The 21,627-nt window shown below is 37.3% G+C and overlaps 1 protein-coding gene across 3 annotated transcripts in view; it reads right to left on the bottom strand.

Annotated features, from left to right (window-relative positions):
- The window catches only part of PDE7A (phosphodiesterase 7A), a 77,260-nt gene that overhangs the window by 4,214 nt on the left and 51,419 nt on the right, over positions 1-21,627 (bottom strand). For 2 of the 3 annotated variants that reach the window (XM_080339911.1, XM_080339909.1), the window contains 7 exons: positions 10,994-11,145; positions 9,308-9,371; positions 7,199-7,294; positions 4,082-4,182; positions 2,106-2,237; positions 1,701-1,792; positions 569-713 (listed from right to left, as the gene is read on the bottom strand). In XM_080339911.1, coding sequence (XP_080196037.1) covers positions 569-713; positions 1,701-1,792; positions 2,106-2,237; positions 4,082-4,182; positions 7,199-7,294; positions 9,308-9,371; positions 10,994-11,145 — 782 coding nt within the window. The remainder of the gene's footprint in view (positions 1-568; positions 714-1,700; positions 1,793-2,105; positions 2,238-4,081; positions 4,183-7,198; positions 7,295-9,307; positions 9,372-10,993; positions 11,146-21,627) is intronic. The other variant, XM_080339910.1, reaches the window with a different exon arrangement.

Raw genomic sequence — 21,627 nt, 5'->3', positions numbered from 1 at the left:
GACAACAATAAATTCAGAAAGATACATCAAAGTAAGCAAGTGGTATTTCACATTTTTAGTAATGGTTTGCACAAGGCTGATCTTATCTGTTTGTCTACTTTACCACTTTCTTTTGTAGTCCACAATATGAATCCAATACTAAACATTTTTATAAACCTAAAGAGACTCACAAGGCTTTTGTTTTTAAAGCTTCCTAAACCTCTCTCTAGCAGAGCTGCAAACTCATTGCCAACAATAGTGCTTCCCTTCCCTGAAACAGGTTCTGACAAAGCATTTCACAGTTCTGAGGCTGCACTGGAGTCATCAGAAGAACTAAAAAAACCTTTTCTTGGGAACACAACTCTACTTGGTTTAGCAGCTCAAAGTTAGACTGAGCAACACACATCATCACTTGAAGAAGTGCTGGGAGAGGGGGAGACTGAAGTGAACAACCTTTTTGTAATCAAACAAAATGACTAAAAGATATTTCTACTTCATTTTGAAAGTAGGAGATATCCTGGAAGAAGTAGTATTTAGCATTTAAAGTAAATTATTTTTGACACCAAAATGATGTTTTCAAAAAGATCACCTGTAAAATGAAGTGACGATGGTTTGCATTCTCTAAACATAGGTCTCCTCTATCCAAATGGGATCGAAACATGGAGAGATATTCATTTTGCTGACTGATGTCTGTGGCAAGAATGAGGTCACCTATCTGGCTTTCCATCAGCTGCCTGAAATTTGCAATGCCAAACATTCAAAAAACAATTATGAACAACAGTCATCACTAGATTCACATTTCTTTTTATCATATTCATGATTATACTAGTCACAAAACAGTTTGGGTTGGAAGGAACCTTCAAAGGTCATCTAGTCCAACCCCCTGCAATGAGCAGGGACATCTTCAACTAGATCAGGTTGCTCAGAGCCCCGTCCAGCCTGGCCTTGAACCTCTCCAGGGATGGGGCATCTACCACCTCTCTGGGCAACCTGGGCCAGTGTTTCACCACCCTCATTGTAAAAAAAATTCTTCTTCATGTCTGGCCTGAATCTCCCCTCCTTTAGTTTAAAACCATTACTCCTTGTCCTATCGCAACAGGCCCTGCTGAAAAGTCTGTCCACATCTTTCTTATAGGCCCCTTACAAGTCACAAGCTTTATAATTAGCATTTTTATTGACCTGTTTATTTTTGCATGTGTGTGTGGTGGTGGTTTTGTTGTTGTTGCTTTGTGGGTTTTGTGTTGCCCCACCTGAAAAATTCCTAGAACATCCATAGAAATACCAGAATGTTTCATTGGCAGCTTTCAGGAAGACTGGAACAGTTTTTAGATTTCCCCCACTTCTTTTTTCTAAAAAGGCACAAACTAATCATTTAAAGCTTATTTCCTGTTAAAGCAGGTGAAGAGGGTCTATTTTAAACTACAGATGGGGTGGCAGAACGAGAAAAGGCTGCCTAGTTAAATCTAAACAGGTGCTACAACTATATGAATACTCTTCAGTGTGCTCAGAGTAAATGTCATTTTCTAAATATCACACTGCACCATGAACTGCTCTACTCCAAGAGCACAGTATCTGGGAAACTCCTAAAACAGATCATAAATCTTTGTTTTGTGTTCAGAACTGCCATGCAATAATTCAGCTTGTTTTGCAAGGCTGTCTTACTTCAGTGACAGGTTACTTGTGTCTTAAACTAATTTATATACTATTTTGTATAAACCTACCTGTTTTCTAATGACATATGTGCAAATAAACCAGACTCTCTCAGCAACCCCACTGCTGATCTCCAGTGATGGTTCTCTAATACTGAGGTATTCTGCGAATGAAAAGGGTATTACAGGTATCAGTTGATTACTTGTTCTTAAACTGAAGAGCTATAGAGTACAAGTGGTGCCAGACAGTTTTGTTGGCTTTGAGGGATGGTGTTATTTTTTTTTCCCAAAGAGGTTAAAACTCACAAATCCTCAATACTTTATTAGCGTGCACATTTTTAAATCTCAGTATCATGGAAGCCGTGTCTCAATTCCAACGTACCACTAGCTAAACACATTACACTTTATACTCCTTTTCTGTACTCCACCAGCATCCTCCAAACATGGTTTTAACAAAACAACTGATTTTGTCCTTACCTTATATAAAGTTGCTAAGTAATGGTTTGTTTTAATTAGGAAAGGTTGGTTAACACCTGGGTGATCCAAATCATGTGTGGCAGCTGCTATTAAGCTGAGCAGAACATCCCATGGAGTTAAAGATTTGGAAAGCTGTAAGATAATAACAACAAATGTAATTGTGTTAGCAATGCAAGTATACCCTTAGAAAAAGTGGATGGGTGTTGCATTTTTTTCTTTTTTAGTAATTAAAAGCCAATAGAAACTCTGAGAAAATTTTAATAATGCAAAACTGATATTCCACTGACTTCTGACAGTATTTCTGCCCCAAGAGCTACAAGATTTCAACAATGGTTTAAGGTTCAGCCAAAAAAAATGCTGGCACACAAAATGCTACTTTCTGGCTGGTAATGAAGTACTATTTCTAACCAGATCCTGTAAAAGCAACAAATTCTTAAAATTAGCTCTCCATCTCATTTACCAAATCTGTCTGTATGTGTGAATGCTGGTTTAAATACAGAGTATGTCTTAAAAAAATACACAGAAATCCTTCCTCTTAAAATGAAGAAACTAATGCTTTGGAAGACTTCAGAACTGTTCAGAATGGATTTCTACTCTTACACAAAATTATATTTCAAAATCTACCAGGAAAAGAATCAAAAGAGAAAAATCAGCCAAAAAGAAATATTTTCAAGAATTATGTGCATGTCGATTAACTCAGTGTGAAACTGCACAGACTTGTTTTCACTGTTCATAGCTGTTTCTGCTTCTGGTTGGGAGGTCTGAGAGTTGAACTGAGTAATAAAGTCCAGCTTGCACTAAACCAGAGAGGACAGTTCTGCCTGCACACACGTGAAATGCAGCAAACACCCTGTGAGGACACGAGTTTATGTTCCCTGTTGCATGTGCCATCCATCATACCTCACATGTTACTAACATACTTCGGTGCAACAGAACCAGTAGCTGTACATGTTACTAAAAATACAAAGTCTATACTTGAATCCGAAGCATTACAAAACTTCTATCACAAGTATTAAATAAAAAATGCTCAGAGCTTCCAAACTGCATGTCATAAAAAAAGCTCATCGTGTATCAGCTCTGATTTGGCTCCCTGCACCAACAATTCATCTGAGAGCAGCGCTGAGAAACTGAGTGGGAAGAGTGGGCAAAGAGCCTCTGAAAAACATCCATGGAGCCAGAACTTACTTGGTTTTACCTCAGAAGCAAAATAAAGAGCAATGCTATTCAAGAGAATACCAGACTGGCAATAACTTGCAAGGTAGATAATTTGTCTCACCTGGCTAGAGAGTACTACAGTTTTCAGTCTAACACAGGACAGGATTTAGCTCTGAATTTGTCTAAGACACTACTTAAGGCAGACTGCCAGCAGTCCAATTCCTAAGAAACATTCCACTAGCTCAGCTCCTTAAGGTCTGTCACACTGCCCTTTTTTTATAAAGAAAGGCCAAAGAACTCCTGATGTCTTGCTTTAAGGTGCCTCTATAGCAGAAACACACTATGCATTAACATCAAAGACGCACAAAGCAAGGGTAACGGTAGTACAAAAAACAAGCACCAAACACTCCCCCCCCCCCACAACCACAAACACACAGGTTTAGTATTGCCAGCTCTGACTCAGGATGCAATTCCATGTATACGTTCTGGGGCATAAGGCTATGTTAAACAGCTGCAATCTCAACTCCCTACTCTGGTTCAACATGAAGTCACACAAAAGTCAAAGGCGGCTCAGAAACAGGAAAAAAATCCCACTGCTAAGTGTGAACCTACAGCCCCGGTAACAGACAGTAATTCCCTGCTTTTTAGTGTTCGAAAGTGTTTTTTGTTGGGTTTTAGGGTTTGTTTTTAATAAAAAGCTTGTTTGTGTGTACATGTACATAAACATATATGTATATGTGCACACAATCCATTTATATGCACACACAAATACATGTGTTTCTGTACATATATGTGATGTGAAAATGAGAGCACTCCCTTACCTTGGGCTCTTTTAAGTAACAGTGCATGGCCTGAGTCACATCAGCAGCATGAACTGCATTATGATAAGGGTTTTGACTGTGATAATCTTCCTGAACCATAACTGTAGGAAAATAAGAAATATCCAAATTTAAATGAAATAGCACTTTTTTCAAGTACCATTTTATATGCTTGTTAGACACAGAAATATGCAGTATCACAAGTTAAATACACATAAAAGCACCAAAGTCAGTCATTTTCAGTTGAACCAAGACCCAGGTATAAAAGATTTTTATGTGAAGAAACAGTATTTTCTAAAGGAAATCAACTACACGTAAAGTCATCTCAGACCGAAATTAAACAACTTGAAATCAACATATAATCTGAGGTACTTTGAGAACTTCCCAGGAAAGGCTCCCTTTGATAATCTAGCCTGCCTGAACCTTGAGGCAACCTGGAATACAAAATGAAGATAATACTATTCATCAAAGCGTCAGGAAGACTTCGTATCATGCCTTGAAAACAAACAAGATCATAGGAATTAGGCACTGCTTTCCTGTCATATGAAGTGCTTTTCTTTCCCCTTCACGAGAGTGGTCATAAGAAGCCACCTCTACATAGTTTAGGCATCTTCTCATACTTGTACTTAGGCAAATTTAAGCCTATACACAATTGAGAAAAGAATCTCATCTAGATGACAGTCTGACTAGCCACTCCCAGACTTAGTATGTTTTATTGAACTTCTTCCTTGCTTTCTTCCATTGTCCCGTCTTTAAACATTACAGGTAGAATACTTTAAAGGACATGCACATTAGCTTCAGTACACAGAGGGAAATAACTGACATTAAAAAGGATGGAGCTCTGAAGCACAGCAATGAAAGCATACTCTAAATTTTTGCGAGACACGACTCATTAGCTCTTGCAAGCAGACCTCAGAAGAGCATCTTCCTGGCTGACTACAGTCTGTCAGTCCCATTCAAACAAATATGCCCAAAACATGTTTTCCTACCCAGTTGACAAGCCAGTACTCTCCAGTAATTGTGACTGTAATGTTAAGAGCATTACTGCCACTGCTGTGTAATCTCAAGAGTACTCAATGCATCTCTGACACCTCATATGGAAAATCATGAAAATAAGCATCTTAGGGTTCTACTAATCTGCAGTGGAACTCCCTTTCACCTGTTTCTCACATCCAGCGCATTAATGCGGATGCTTTGGCTTAATCCTAGTTGTTTTGTGGCTCCATAGGCTGGTCCAGCTACCTGAAGTCTACTATTTTCTTATTTAATAAAGCAGACTTAGGATATTTTGATCACAGTTTGCCAGAACTAGAATGGCACAAAGACCCTATGTTTCCAGGATCATAGTACTTTGTGTTTTCTCTCCTCTTGTTTGGATTTGGAATAAGAACTTGAAAACACACAGCAGGAAGATAAAGATCTCCAAGTAACCTCTGGAAATCACAGAAAGACTGTGTATAAGCATACACACACACATACACACACACACGTGTGATGTATATATAGAGATTGTATAGAGATATATATACACACAGACAAAAATATTGAGACCCTATTGAAGACTAAAATTAGATTCTTCTCCTTAAAAAGATTCTGGTCAGTTCTCAGATAAAGTGAATTTTGTGTGGCACTATGGACCAGTTGAGCTGTCCCAGTCTTCTAGAATTTGATCTTCAGATTAGTTTGGACTAGGGTATAAGAGGTAGGAAAAGAAAAGGATGAATTGGGTTCACAGTGAAAAGCTTTATTTGGAAGAAAGGTTCCTTGATTGGACAGATGGACTAGCACATAGCTAAGAAATGTTTTTCTTACTGCTATTAAGTAGAAGGCATTAATGAAAAGGGAAAGGTGGTGAACTTCAAAGCTAGAATAAAATTTTGCCTTCCTCCAAGTCTAATGTAATTTTAGTGACTTACGGCTTTGAGTAGTCATATGCAGTCAAGACTTATTGTTTTCTTCTGATAAGCATTTAAGTAACCCAGTCATTTCTAACTGGTCTTTCATTTTAAGGACTGTCTTTGGCTAAATCTCAACTAATTGGGAAATAAGTAAGAAGATAAAGACAAAACACACTCAGTTACAACTTGAGTAACCTAAGACCAGATTTCTATGATCATTTTATTCACATACCAATATTTCAGTTCTCAAGGTCAGCTGATCTACCTTTTTTAAACTAAAAGGAATTGAGTCACTTTAAAGCAACATGAATTGCCAGCCAGAACTGCAATTTTTTTCAAGCTGAAAGAGAACTGAATGATGAAAACAAAAACATTCCCTTATTTGAAAGGGGAAAAGTGCCTTTCAAATGTGATTTCTCCCCTGTTAAATGACAAGCTTATTACCACAAAATTATTTTCTTTGAAACTGTGAAAGCCTGGTAAAAGGGACCAGAAACTTGTTTCTCCTGCCCAGTTAAAAAAACAAAACAAAACCACACACACCAAAAAAGCATCCCACTTCACAAAATTACATAAAAGGTACTGACACAGAAGAACCAAAGGTTGTCTCACAGCAGTATCTGTGTCTATGGTCTGGGGATGCAGAAAGACAGATCCTTCAGCTGTCAAGTCAAAGTACCACTTGGTTTGAATATTCTACATCATCTTTACAATTGCAGCGCCGCAGGCCCACCTGTGCGCTCTGTCTATGGAGAAAGCGTTGCCACAAGGAACAGCGCTTATTTGTAGGAGGGTCTGAGCAAGCAAGAGATGGCATCAAATTGGCACCATTAAACATGGCCAAACTGGTATGTTCGGTAAAGTTTGGAAATAATATTATTAATTGAAAATCAATACAAAGAAAGGAGCTGTCTAGCCTTTCCCAGTAAAAATGACACACAATGTCACATATATTCCTGATCATCTAGATTTAATAAATACAATACAGCATCTGGTACAAAACTACTAAACTTGTTAATACTTGCTTGGATTTAACATGGACATTTCTATGCTTATAGAAACTTTGAGAGATTGTCTCAATCCATATAATTTAAATCACTGCACAATCTGGGCTACATCGGTACTCTTCAAACCTTATTGCTAAACTATAACCAGCACTTCATTTAAGGAATAAAAATGCGGATAAACAGCAATATTCATCATAATAAAAAGCTGTATTTACCCAAAAATCTACGGAGTTTCATCGTATCTAACTGGAAGTGTTCAATTAGTCCATGAAGATTAAACAGATGAAAGGTTAAGCTGACTAGACTGTTTCCTAAAAATAAGATGAAAATACTAATTCATTGGAAGTCATGAAATCAGTGACTCTTTAATAAGAAATGTATTATTTCAAACAAATTGGTCACAAAAATTATACAAGCAAATTTCTCTACACCAATTGATGACATTTACATCTTACTGCATGACAGGATTCCATTAGCTACCTCCTCCAGTAATCAGCAGTGTTTTTGCATCATGACAATGCATTTGCCAATTGTCCACTGTCAATTGATAGGAGGAAAACGTTACTGAACATTAAAAAGAAAAAAAATCAACAGGCTTCAACGTGCAAACCCGTTAAAACAGTATTTAACTTTGTGGTACGTCGTGTCATGACTTTTATAAATCAACATACAGCTTAAAACCAAATAGAAAAGTAACCAGGCAAAGAAAAAACACTAGTCAACACTCTTCATTAGCATACATTGCACATATGCTCTCATTTTCATGAAGTATTTTGGTAAACTACTCCTTATTTCACCCAGAATTCAAATAAAACATTTTAAATTTCTCTAGGAAATGTATACTATTACAAGCTTACCATATATTTTGCCTACTCATAGCTATAATTTTACAATCACTTGCAGTGGTAAAATAAGTAAAACTGTAAGAGACATAGTCTGCAAATGTTTACTTGAAATAGCTTGTCCATTATTTACTCTGCAAACAATATGTAGTGCCCGATAGCTCAGTTTTGGCACATTGACTCTGACGATCGTCATTTAGCAGGAATTAATGAGCTTAGCACAGCCAGAAACTGAGGTATGGAAGGACAAACATTTCTGCTAAAACTAGCTTCTTACTAGGCTTAATATATTCACTTGTGCACACCACTTTCTCACAATTCTTCGAACATTTACTGAGCATTTACAGGCAGCTCATCAAGCAGTTTCATACACAGCATTCTCACCTTACAAGCTTTCAAGAACAAGACTCCCTGTTCAAAATGTCCTCCTAAAATGACTAACTTAGGATGCAAAAAGGATGGTATAGGAAGGCTTCCACAACAGAAGTTGTACTGGTAGTATCTAAAATGTATTTGAAAAAAGCATATTTAAAAGCTACAGAAGGCCTCTGATAGAAAGGATGATTTGAGATTACTCCCATCTGATAAACTTTCTGTCAATTTTAAACACTCCAACTGCACTTCTGCTACCAGCTCCATTTGACTGATGTAAAACCTGCAAGAGCTGCCCTCCATTTCCCACGATGGCACAAATGTCACCTTGATGCTGGGCTTGCTGATCATCCTTCTCCATTCTATTCAAAACTCAGCTCCCATTGCTGTGACTGTAATACAAAACCTCACCCTACCCTCTGCAGCTGCCCTCCCTCCTCCTTTCCAGCACATTTAGAGATGACCTTTCTAACTGTCTGTCCATAATTCAAACACTTTATTTAATAGATTTTTTTAAACTACTTCTTTAGTTCCTATTGTAATTGGTACACGAAACTAATCGTAATATTCTCTTCCTTTTTGTATATTGTGCAAGCTATGTGTACAGCAGCTTCTGTCTGCTCAACTCCTAAGTATTCTATTGTATGTCATAATTATAATGCATTCATACCAAAATGCCTTCTTATTTAATTGTAAAGTAATAGAACTATTCTATTTAACATTAAATTGATCAGAAAAATACTTGTTCAATATAAATGACCTTTTGGACACAACCATATAAATTACCAGCATTCCATAATTAAAAAAACCAAACTGAGTTAGCAAAATTATTAACTTACATCAAATTAACTACATCAAATTACAGGTACAGCAACCTACTAAGTATAAGGGCCTCTTCTACAAATCAGTGATTATTATACCAGTACTGACGATAACTGTATTTTAACAGAGTGACCAGGCAAACTAGGATTTAGATTTAAAACTTAAATAAGAAACTACTACCTGATGAAATTTGTGCTTTTTAGTGAACAAGCAATCACATACTGCAATGTAAGACCAATAGTTACGCTAGGAGATAAAACACAAATGAAGTAGCAGAGGTAGACTCACCATTTGTCAGTCTATCAAAAAGAAAAATATCAAAATTCCAATTTCCAACCTTCTCCAGCATACACTGAAAGAAAACAAAAGCTGTCATGCTTTTTCCTCAGTATATGCCATCTTCCCATAGCCCAGTGGAGTATTTAAGATTTCACAGACAGGTGCAAGTCTTAGAATTTCTACATACAAACAAGTGCATCAGAAGAATAACTGAATTTGTCTGATAACTGAAAAACATGTTAAAAAAACCCCATACGCTACACAACAAGTAGTGCCTTGACAGAACTGGTTGGAGATTTTCCCTTCATCCTTCAGTCTATTTCTTAAAAGAAATAAGACACAATTTAAAACAATTCGGTGAAAAACAGAAGCAGTATGACAGATTGACTCTGTATTCTGACTTCTTCCACTTTAATTTTTGCAATGAGTTACTAAATTAATCTCTGTGTAGTCCTTTACTTGGTTTACTCTCTCTCAGTTTTTGTTTATAGAAGAGAAATAATACCTAGATGCTTTACTAGACGTAAGACAAGCCTTTAATTTTTTTAAGAAGTTGGCTTTTGAGTTTCTACCTCACTGCACTGGCACTTCTTCACAGCTGCTCCATACGACCTGTTCTTCTGGCGACAGGGATGAACACGAGCAGCAAACAGCATTCAGAGTTCAGCAGTCAGAGTCTTTGCCTCTCTTGCCTCTAGCGGAAATTCCTGGCCAGCGCATTTTACAACAGGTACTTGCCTTCCCCTATTCTCATCATATTGGTGGAGCTGTTTCATACTATGTTCTAGCTTTTCTCCACCAGTCACTAAAACTTAGCTACCAGAAGAAACAAACAGCACTAACAAGATCTTCCGCTGTTTACTTAAATGTACATTTTTAAAATCCATCCTCCAGATCATCAGGTTTTTCCTACCCTGGGGCCTGATGACGTGCTGCATGGATATGTCGCATGATCAGCACGCTCCTTTTCTGTGTCAATGTCGCTAACAAGCAGCTTTACACACAATCTCCAAGATGACACAGCCTTTGGGATCCTGAATAACCTGTGAGCTTTGCCTGCTCACTCCCCTTCAGCTCTACCCCTCCTCTATACCAATTCACCAGCCCTTCATCCAATTATCTGTTCTTTAAGTGCTGCCCATCATCTCAGCAGCTTTACTGCAGCGCGGGCAGAGATGAGAGCTACCAAAAACAAAGCCAGTTTGGCATAATAATCTTCTGATAAACCCATTTATGCATTTTATTGAATTTTTAGTAGTCACTCACTCCTCCAGATGTTCAGCAATGAGGTTAATACCGAAAAGGCAAAAAGGGGCGAGGGGTGTGGGGAGGGGGCACAGTTGTCCACATTGCTCCATTACATTTCTTAAATACAGTTACATTTTTCTTCCTTCACTTTTTCTTCAGTTATTACAGTGTATCTTCCATTCACTAGAGTTATTAAAAAAACTGCCAGCCATATAAGCTCTAAAAATCATCCCAGTAAACTTGTGGGAGGTGAAGGAGTTTGTTAGAAATCAGGTAATTTTGGCTAAACTTATTAAGATACAAACATACATACACATTTACATACAAAAATACATGCTTAAAATCTGCATTTGGCTGCACTCTCTCTTAACATAAGATACAGTTATATACTAGTCAACATTTTTAAAAACATGCTTTTAAAAATAAAATAAAAACCAAGCCACTAACCTTAGCTTGTCCATTATAATCATCATCTAAAATGTTCGAAGAATTTGGAGCAGTGATACCTCGGAAAAAACGGGAAGATCTCAGGTATCGCTGAAAACTAAGCAACCTTCTCACATTTCTTGCAGACACAGACACCTCGATTTCAGAATTTGCTACAAAAAACAAGAAAAATACTCTCTCTAATAAACTTTTACAAAAAAAACCATTCAGGGAAATCTGGTACGACAAAGGAGCTGTATCAAATGTTTCAGCCACAGAGGTTTTTATTAATAGGAAGTACAGAGATAAATGACTTAGAAAAGAAGGTTTTCTATGTAAGCACTCTGTAAAGAAAAACAAATATTTAAATCACAGCTAAAATGTATCTTTTTAAGGAAATCTATTGAAAGGACAAAAGTAGCGTGGAAATTGTGTAAAAACACATGAAAACTGCTCTCATGTGTGCTCTCTGTGTCCTTAGCAAATCACATAAAATATATACACCAGCACGATATTATCAGTTACCGTGTGTTGACACAAGACTTACAAGGAGGTCTTCAGTATATAACAAATAACTTTTACACAGATTTTAAACCCCAGAAATTCTCCTAAGTTTGCCAGTAAAGTTTTAGACGCACTCAAGTGATTTTGGTAGTGTTGCAGATAATTATGCTCAGCACCTCTCCTCTGCCAAACAAGCACCACATTTACTTTCATAGCATATGTAATTCCTTTTCCTAGCACAGTGAAATGACTACAGAAGATGGGTTTTGCCTGTTTTCAAAGACTAATCAAAATATTTTTCGCTTATTAGGTTGAGGGGTTTAGCTATTCAAATGACTGTTGCTAGCTTGTGTTCAATTCCACTTGATATGTTTTAAGTCCTTTAGGAACCTGAAGATCAAACTACATATATCTACAGTTTCTTTGCAATGAGCCAGATATTTTTCTTCTGAAATACTTAAGGCTAAACTTGGCCTTTACTTTCTTTTGAGCAGCACCCGCAACAGCAGTTGTACAGAACCAACAGCCAGTCAATAATCTTGATATTCCCTCATTCTGCCTGAAATTACTTACGTTAAAAAGAAAAATGGGTATTAAAGAAGTGAATGCAAACATGCTCATTTCCAAAAATGTAGATCGTCAAAATCAACATGAGCACAACTTGTAGTACAGAGCCTCTTGCCCTTCCAAGAAAAGGGCATATTAGAAACAGGTGAAATTAACAACAAAAATGGTAACTGCTTAAGTCAGTCTATACTATTGTACAGGGGAAGGTCTGGCCTTAACAATCTCAATTCAAAACTCAGTGATTTCTAGTGAAAGGAGTTTAATTCTACATAAAACTTTATCCATATCAATTTTCTCCCTGCAGAGGCTTCCACATACTTTTTGTTCTACATTAACTCATTAATATATTAATTTCCAATCTACACTAATAAAATGCCTCTGAACAGAACTGACATTTACAGTACAGTATGTAATCAAATGCAGCAGCATTTCACAACAACGGTCTTCAGTAACAGAGAATAAATTGACGAAACGGAAATATTCTTTCAGCCATGCCTGAAATACTCCATCAGGATTCTCAAATTCTCATCATTCTCCAAGGGCTAATGCAGACACCTTCACATGAAATATCTTACTTCAAGTCAGCACTATTAAGGCCAAGGATGCTTCCCCTGAAGACACTGGTACGTACTTATCCCAGCTATGTAAGCGAGAGTACTACATATGATAAAGGTTGCTTATAAAGCAACACTGATCCATACAGCAGGCAAATGAATAGACTGTGTCATGCTGCATTACTCTACCAATATTTCTAACCACATTTGTTAACATGAGGTTACAGCGAGCACTGCCAGCCTGCAGAACAGAGAAGCAGGGAGCAGTACAGCTGTTCCTGCTAACAGAGCGTAGGTTTCAGTTAAGTAGTTTTTCCCCCTCAATCTTGATCCAGCCCCTTAAAATCCATATTTCAGAACAGAAGTCATTAGTTTTGAAATAAAACAATATAAAGTGGGTATATATTTAGTTCATAAAATGACCTAAAATATCCATAAAGTCCCATACAAAATCCAGGAACTTCACTAAATCTCACTAAATCTAAATATTTTGAGTAGGAGAAATCAGCACTCTTCTGGCAGTACAGATAGTTTTCTTGATCTTAAGTAGTCTTTTACAGATCTATAGTTAACAAAAGCCTACTTTTGTTGTCATGCTACAAATAAGTCTCACTGTCACAGATGCCACACATTAATCTTCAGCAGAACAGTATGATGTAGGTAATACAAGTAAAAAACCCAGCTTTTTTTTCAGCGAAGCACGCAACAGAACACAGAAATGTGAGGATTTGGCAGCACAGACCTGAGTCCAACCTGTATTTGTGTTCATAAGCCATTTGTGGGGGGTTGCACATGTTTTTGCTTCAGTATATTTCTGATCATCATGTGGGTACAGAGGCAAATGAAATACTCAGTTTTCTGTGAAGCTGAACAGTCATTACTCTTTACTTTGCAATATGTTATCGACACATCCATCTCAAAAATATTTTTAAACTACCATCAGTTTGTACAGTTCATAAACCACTACTCTTACACAATCCTAATTTTCTCCACTTTACTTTAAAAAAGGGAGAGAAGAAAAAAAGGAAAAAAAGCACCATTCCAGTTGATATAATTCAAACAAACAACAACAAGCCAACTTCATCGAAGGTAGCAAAACACTGGCCCAGGTTGCCCAGAGAGGTGGTAGATGTCCCATCCCTGGAGACATTCAAGGCCAGACTGGATGGGGCTCTGAGCAACCTGATCTAGTTGAAGATGTCCCTGCTCATTGCAAGGGGGGTGGTCTAGATGATCTTTGAAGGGCCCTTCTGACCCAAACTATTCTGTGATTTATTCCAGCCTTCCTGCAGCAATACTCACAGAATGGTTGAGGTGGGAGGGGACCTCTGGAGGGCCTTTGGTCAAACCCACAACGTCCCTGGGTAACCTGTGTCAGGTCACCCTCACAGTGAAAAAGTGTTTCCTGATGTGCAGAGGGAACCTCCCATGTTTCAGTTTGTGCTCACTGCCTCTTGTCTTGGCACTGGGCACCACTGAAAAGACCCTGGCTCTGTCCTCTTTGCACCCTCCCTTCAGGTATTTATATACAGGTATTGATATACATTGATAAGGTTCCCCCTGAGTCTTCCCTGTTCCAGGCTGAACAGTCCGAGCTCTCTCAGCCTCTCCTCATCAGCCCCTTAAACACATTCCTGATCCTTTAGCTGGACTCTCCAGTATGTCCATATCTCTCATGTACTGGGGAGCCCAGACCTGGACCCAGGTGTGTTACCACCACTGCTGAGCAGAGGGGCAGGATCACCTCCCTCCACCTGCTGGCAACTCTCCTAATGCAGCCCAGGGTACCACTCACCTTCTTTGCTGCAAGGGCACACTGATGGCTTGTCCAACCCAGTGTCCATCAGCACCCCCAGGACCTTCTCTGCAAAGCTGCTTTCCAGCTGGTCAGTCCCCAGTCTGTGCTGGTGCCTGGGGCTGCGATTCCCTCTGAACTATTTATTCCACATGTATAGCCCAAGTTAGGCAATAGCAGCTTGACCAAGCAGCCTATCAATTAGATCTGCAATAGTCAGAATAACTTCTAAATAAGAAAACAATATTGTTGAGCCCTCCCAGCCCTCTGCAGTTCCAGAACACCTAATTCAGGGGACTACACCAACCTAACAGCTCAACATTTGCTATGGGACGATTCAGAATAGGTGAGTCAGATGTGGAGGTTTGACAGGTAATTAATTTAAAAGGGAGGCTGAAAAAGAAAATAGCTAGTTTTCAAGGAAGGAGGGAGGGGGAGGGAAATACAGGTTCTTAAAGCTGCAGGAACACTGATAGCACCCATGCTTGCAGTTTCCTTTTCCTCACAGATAAATTATGATGGATACAACAATCAGCCACTTTGCGGCTCTGGCAGACCAGCAAAGACACATTCATGGGAAGGATTGGTAAACTGAATGACACAGTTGTGCAATGGAAACTTGGTATTTCCCTCCTGGCACAAGCAGGACAGTCATTCCCACTACATGCGTGATTAATGAGAACGTCAGCCAACTGTCTTCTATCACGAGTCATGAAACGAGATGCTAGTTTCAGACACTACCAAAAGCAAGGTTCAAGATGTATTTATAATGAAGAGAAGGTGAGGAGTGCAGAGTGCACTACATTTGCTCAAGAAAAGCCATGCTGCAAACCCATTCCTCCTCCCGGCCCGTCCATCAGTTCATTTGGAGCTTTCAGTGTGCTAAATGCTTTTCTAATGTCTAACTGTGACCATCTGCTCTTAAGAGATAAGGACAGTTTCAGGACAAATTAGCATGAGAAAATAAATAAATGTAAAACATTTACAGTCTTGAGAACTGGAACAGAATGAAAGCAGAGTCAGGAAGTCAGGTGTGTGAAGAAGGTACAGTGTCCAGAAGTGCCTTCAGTGCAAGGAACCAGAAGACAAACTGCAGACCTTTGTGCCCAGACAACAGCAGGTCTCCTATGACATTCTTCTACCTTTCTTATTTCTTCATACTTAAAGTCAGAATATCACCCAAAGTATTTTTTACTTCCAAGTTTTTTTTTAATTAAAATTATGATATTCTTGTTTCTAAGCATCTTAGTGAGACACTAATTAAAAACAACTTTCTCTAAAATAAAAAGCAATAATTCTGTTTACTAACATCAGTTATTTTGATAGCGTTATGCATATACAGCAAGAAAAAAAAATGTAAACTGTCTTCATGAAACAGATATAATCTGTATTCCAAGACACTTATTTTAATCTCTCTTCCCACTCCCAATCTCTCCAGTGTGTTGTACTGCATGAAAAACTAGACAAAATAATTTTGTCATATTTACCAGGGATATTAAATACTTAGTTTTCTCATGTTGAAATCAAAAAATTAGTACAGACAAGTCAAAATCACTTTAAAAAATAATAATATACTGATATACTCTCAGAATTTTTTGCATCTTTCGTAGTAAGAACAGACAATGAAGGAAAGAATGACAATTTAATTATGGCTTGGTTTAAATTTTTTTAATAGAAACCATAATTTTTAGCAAAATGCTTTAACTTTCCTCTAATGCAAAGGATAAGGACTCAGAGCCTCTCATGGGGTCCTGGTTAAAACAAGGCTTATCCAGCATAAAAACTGTGCTTTCCACTTCTTCCCTGCTATAGGCAATAGGTAAATAGGAAATTATGCATGATAAAAATAACTGAATTTTACTATTACCAATAGAAAGAGCTTAACTGAGGATCTCAGGTATCACTAACAGAAAAAGGAATTAAAAAAAATATTTGTGAGGAAGGATCTTTCTTATGTGTGAACAGGAAACCTGAAGTTTAAGGTGCATACGCTCAGAGGAAGTTTGTCCTAAAAAAATTAAAGGAAATCATTTCATGGAAGTAATATCTCACAATTTTTCCATATTAAAGGCAACTACGCATTTGTTTAGCATTTTTACATAGCAGATACTATTCAAATGTAACATAATATCTGAAAGTTTCCACTAACTGTAAATATATACATTTGAAAGAAATATTCAATTTCACATGCCAATTATAACCATATTTCTAAAGCCTTTCAAGACACAAGTGATTTCTACTTATGAATAATTTGAAAGTATCACGTAGCACTTCACACCACTAGAGGGACCTATGTGCATTCTAATTTCACATCTATGCCCATCAAACCATTAAGAAATGCATTATATTTAAGTCCTGTTATTTAGCTGCTCTTTAAGTCTTTCAATCATGATTTGCATTTTAAAGTACTTTTAAGACATTCAGTACCGAGGTCATATCTAAAACTATGATTTCATGTGGAAGATATCATTTCAGCAAGGATTTTGAAGTTATATATGAAGACTACTGGTGTCTAAACTACCTTATTACCCTTCCTGACATCCTTAGAACCACTCTGGAGCCCTGACAGCATCACTGTAAGGCACTATACCTCCTCTTCTGCTTCAAAGAATTAAATTAAGCCAGTCTGGTTTGGTTTTCATGTATCATATGTATGTATTTATATACACATGCATACTTTTTTTTTAATCCACATAATAATGATCACTGGAAAATACGCTGTGGGTTAAGGATTTGTTAAACAACCGTGGCCTTGCAAGAGTCTTCTGACTGGAATCAGAAAATTGTGTTAAGTTATAGGAAACTCTAGTAGTATCACTACTTCAGGAGAAACTCCAGTAGTTTTCAACAGATCATCCCCAATGGAAGGCAACTGTCGAGCACCACCACCACCAAAGATATTAATACCTCCTTTCCTGAAGGACCCTAGAGAATGAAATACTGCCTTAGTAAAGTATCGAGAGACAGAATAGTAGAGTAATTCAGTTGGAAGGGACAAAAGATACTGCTGATAGTCCTTTGGTCCAATCCTCTGCTCAAAGCAGAGCTAATTTGAGAGAAATCACTCAAAGTGCAGGGATTAGACTACTTCAGTGTGAATTAAATGCCAGTAGCACTATAAGCCATTAAATAGTACAGCAGCAAAAGTGTCAAAAGAAAACACTTTGAAAAGGTATCTAAAGGATTCTACCCATGTAATTCTTCTGAATTTTGTCTCCCCTTAATATCTCTGTGAACACCCCAAGAAGAGAAAAATGAAGGAAATTGGACAACACCATTCCTGTGCCAGACTGTATAACATTTTGCAATGGACTAGAAAACAGTGTATGCAAGGCATATTCTTTCTTTACCGATTTACTGAATCATAACCCCAGCAATCCTGCAGCTGTGTACTTTTTTTGACCTGAATCCACCCACTGGGGAAGGCAAATCTGTAGCTCACAACACTATAGTGTCAACTAACAAACTTTACTGAATATTTAGAGGAATACACATATATCCCTTTCAAAACTGGTTTATGCTGTGTTAATCAAGATTCTGATGCTTTTGAAGAACAAATAAGTTCATGACACTTAATGGTTCAATTGTTTTTCTCAAAAGAAGGATAATGTATTCTACACCATGATCAGATATTTTTCTTGATGTTTTCCAAGAAAACACTGTTCTTTGTTGTTCTAAAATTCTTCAGTTATACAGCAATAGAATGATGGAACAATCAAGTAATCCTTTTTTTTTTTGGCTATTTTTACCCCCAGAAATGGAAGAACAATTCAAAATTAACATATTGTGGTTGACAAAAAAAATAATATCCTCTAAGAGTATGTTTGACTGTCAATAGAAAGGTCAAACTGGGAACGGAGATGAAAACAGAAGAATTCTCACATACTTTATGCCAAATTATCCAGCATTATGAAAAAAACCTAAAAAGCAGCCTTTCAAAATAAACTACTTGGAAAAGGAACACAATGGAGAGGTTCTAAAGAAACGAAACTAGAATGTGTCTGTGTCTATTTCTAAGGCCAAACTTACCTCAGCAATAGAACACTGAGCTGTACCAGTACAAGACTCCAGAGCTCACATGCTGTTTTACAGGAACTTGAAAATAAGAAATTGTAGGTAAAACAACCATCCAGGATAGCAAAAGAATTTAAAAAATAATAAATAAAATTAAAAAACACACACACACACACACAAAAATACCCCAACAAACTGTCCTGTATTCTTAATTGGAAGCTTTTAGCCTGAAGCCTTCCCTAGCCAAGCTCACTTCAAGCTCACTTTTCACTTCAAGTTTATCTTCACCATTTTCTTTTGACCAAAGCTGGTTTTAGGACGTTTTCTGTGACCTCCCCTTGTGTGACAGCATTCTCTGCACTAAACTGAAGGCAAAATTTTTTAATTCATTTGAATAATCTGGATTGTGAATAACAATTTCAGAATGCATACTTCACATAAAGGCAGCTTTTCGAGAAATCTCTTGAGTACAAGCTTTTCACTCCTCAGTGCTGGTATATTCATGGGGAAACAAATACTTCATTGAAACTACGACCACACAGAAATCTTCCGGCATCACTTTATTCATTGTGAAACTCACCCTTCTTCACAGTAGACTGTTGAACAATACAGACAATTACTCTTAACCAGATTCAGCTAGGTAATTTCCCTATTCTCTTGAAACAAAAAAGGGCACTCAACTTCACCTGGACTACGCTCATTTTATCTCAGCCTCTACATGGTATTGTCAAAAGCAGACCAGGTGCTGTTACACAAAGATTTCCAAAATTGTTTAAGGCACTCCATTTGGATTTGAACACTTCTCTCTTCTTTGACGTCTGGTTTTTCACCCAAGAAAAGTCTAAATTCCCTCTCCAAAGCAAACCTTTTCCAACTATTGGTAAGTGAAAAACTGGAAAGTTCAAAACAACACTGGAAATAGTAGATGCTGACATCTTTGCCAGATCTCAAAGTAGCATTTAAAACGTTCCACTAACTGCAATTTTCATGTAAACACACTGCAAGTTGTATACCAAAGGTAAAATCTGGAATTTCTTAATGTGTTTGCACTCTTAAGAAAATTAGATTCATCCATCATCTATAAAAGTAAACTCCTTTCTTTCCTTTCCTCACTAAAAAGACTCCATACACAACTAACTAGAAAAACCAAAGTCATAAAGAAGCCTTAGAGTTCCCATCACATCATTCTCTCTCCTATGTGAAGCACTGTACTGTACGCAAGCATCAATTTGATCCAAAATTGAATCCCTAAATGTTTACAGAAACATACTGATTAACTCAGAAAACACTTTCTTCTTTCTAAGGTATTTTTCTTCACAGATGTAACATATTTGGTTATCTTAAAACACAAAATAGAGCCACACATGCTGGCAACATCACCACCTCCTCGCAGGAGCGTGCTCGGACTAGCATGGCAAGAGAGAATTCTAAAAGTCTTTTGACAAGATCTTATCTACTCTGGTGCACATACAACAGGAAAAACAAGAAGAAAAAATGTTTCCTCTACGCAAAACTGAAGTGTTTGGTTTTTATCTGGTTCTTCCAGACTATATCCAACCACCCTTTCCTGAAAAGGAAGTTTGAAAGCATTAATTTAAATTGTATCTGCTTAAGACACTGCACAATACTTTTTTGCTGTTATCTTAATTATTCACTTTAGCTTCCCTTTATTCATTTTGGCCTCACTTCCTAACTATAACATACTGTACACATCACCGAGGACATTTGCTGATTGTTCTTTTTCAGGTGAAACAGTAAGGGATCGGAGCACATGATACATTCTTTTGTTTGTGCATGCTAGAATACCCTCACAAACATAATCAAAGTTTAAGCATTTGTGTGTGTACATACATATACACACAGACACATGCATATAGAAAACAACAGACATCATTGACAACGTCTCAATAGCAATTAAACAAAATCTAAAATTTTATTGCTGGTTTGCTGTTTCAGAAAAAGGGAATATTTTTATACTGTCATTTACCAATTCTTTGTCCAAAGATTTTGTTTTGCATTAGCTTCTATCAACATATCCTGTTAACACTGCAGACTGAATTACTGTCTATGATGCCTTGAGTAATGTAAAAATTCAAAAATAATCACATTAACTGTGTTTATTTGTGAACCAGCAGAGAGCAAGCGTAGTTATAACCACTGCCATCGCTTTTTCCATAACTTCCCTGAAAACTGAACAGTCCATGCTGGGTTGCCAATGAACTTGCCAAACTCCCTCCTTGTTACCTGAGGAGTGAAAAGATCCAGTGCTCTGTGTTCAACTCAGTAAAATATTAAAGTATATGCAATTTACTGTGCACCTGTGAAATATGTACATCCACTAAACAAAACCAGACCATTATATTTAAGGTAAAAATTTACTTCTGAGGAAGAAAGTTATGTGGCTGTTCCCTCCTCTCCAGAAATGGCAGCTTTTAGCTGCTAACCTGAGTTTTGCCCGTGGTCCCACACAGACATAAATCAAGAGCCCAAAATAACAGAACAATTACCAGCTGATGTCCCGATGTTCACCAGTTACCAACCAACATGAAGAATATAATCCTGACTTTCCCAATTCATTGGGAAGCAGCCTTGTTGAAACAAAAATCTGTTAATTGAGCTATTCCTCCTGGCTAGTTCCTGCAATTAGCTATAAAAATGTGACTTCTGGAATAACAGATAATATAGGAGAAAAACCACCACCCAAACTTAGTTTGATCATCAGTCAAATCCTGCATATAGTAATCCTCTGATATGACTCCAACACCATCTCTAGCAACAAAGACATTTTTTCCAATAAATTTTAGAGTGAATTTCCTAGAAAGAAGTTACTGCTGAGAATACCTCTAGCCAATTTAGCAACTTGAATATTCACATTTCACCTACAGATCTCTGGGATGAAGATGCAGACACTGAGGTTATAATCCTTAAGAAGAAACAGAAGTGGTCCTAAGAACTAAATGCTAGCAAACTTTACTTTGGTAACAGTAGTTGAAGTTGCAAGTAAAAATGATGTTACAAGTCAGAAGTGATTATTAAAAAACAAAACAAAAGAAAAAAAAAACACAGAACATCACCACAGTATCTTCTTAAAAATAGAGTAATGCATTTAAAATTCGGTACTCTTCAAATCTACCAATAAAATATTGGGTTAAGAACCTAATAGTAAAATATTGGAAAAAGACAACTGGTCAGCAGATTATTAGCTGGAATTCCTGAAGACG

This window comes from Nesoenas mayeri, assembly GCF_963082525.1.
Source record: "Nesoenas mayeri genome assembly, chromosome: 2".
Lineage (NCBI taxonomy): Eukaryota > Metazoa > Chordata > Aves > Columbiformes > Columbidae > Nesoenas > Nesoenas mayeri.
Note: the sequence above shows the minus strand (reverse complement) of the source record. Positions and strands in the feature narration are given on the sequence as shown.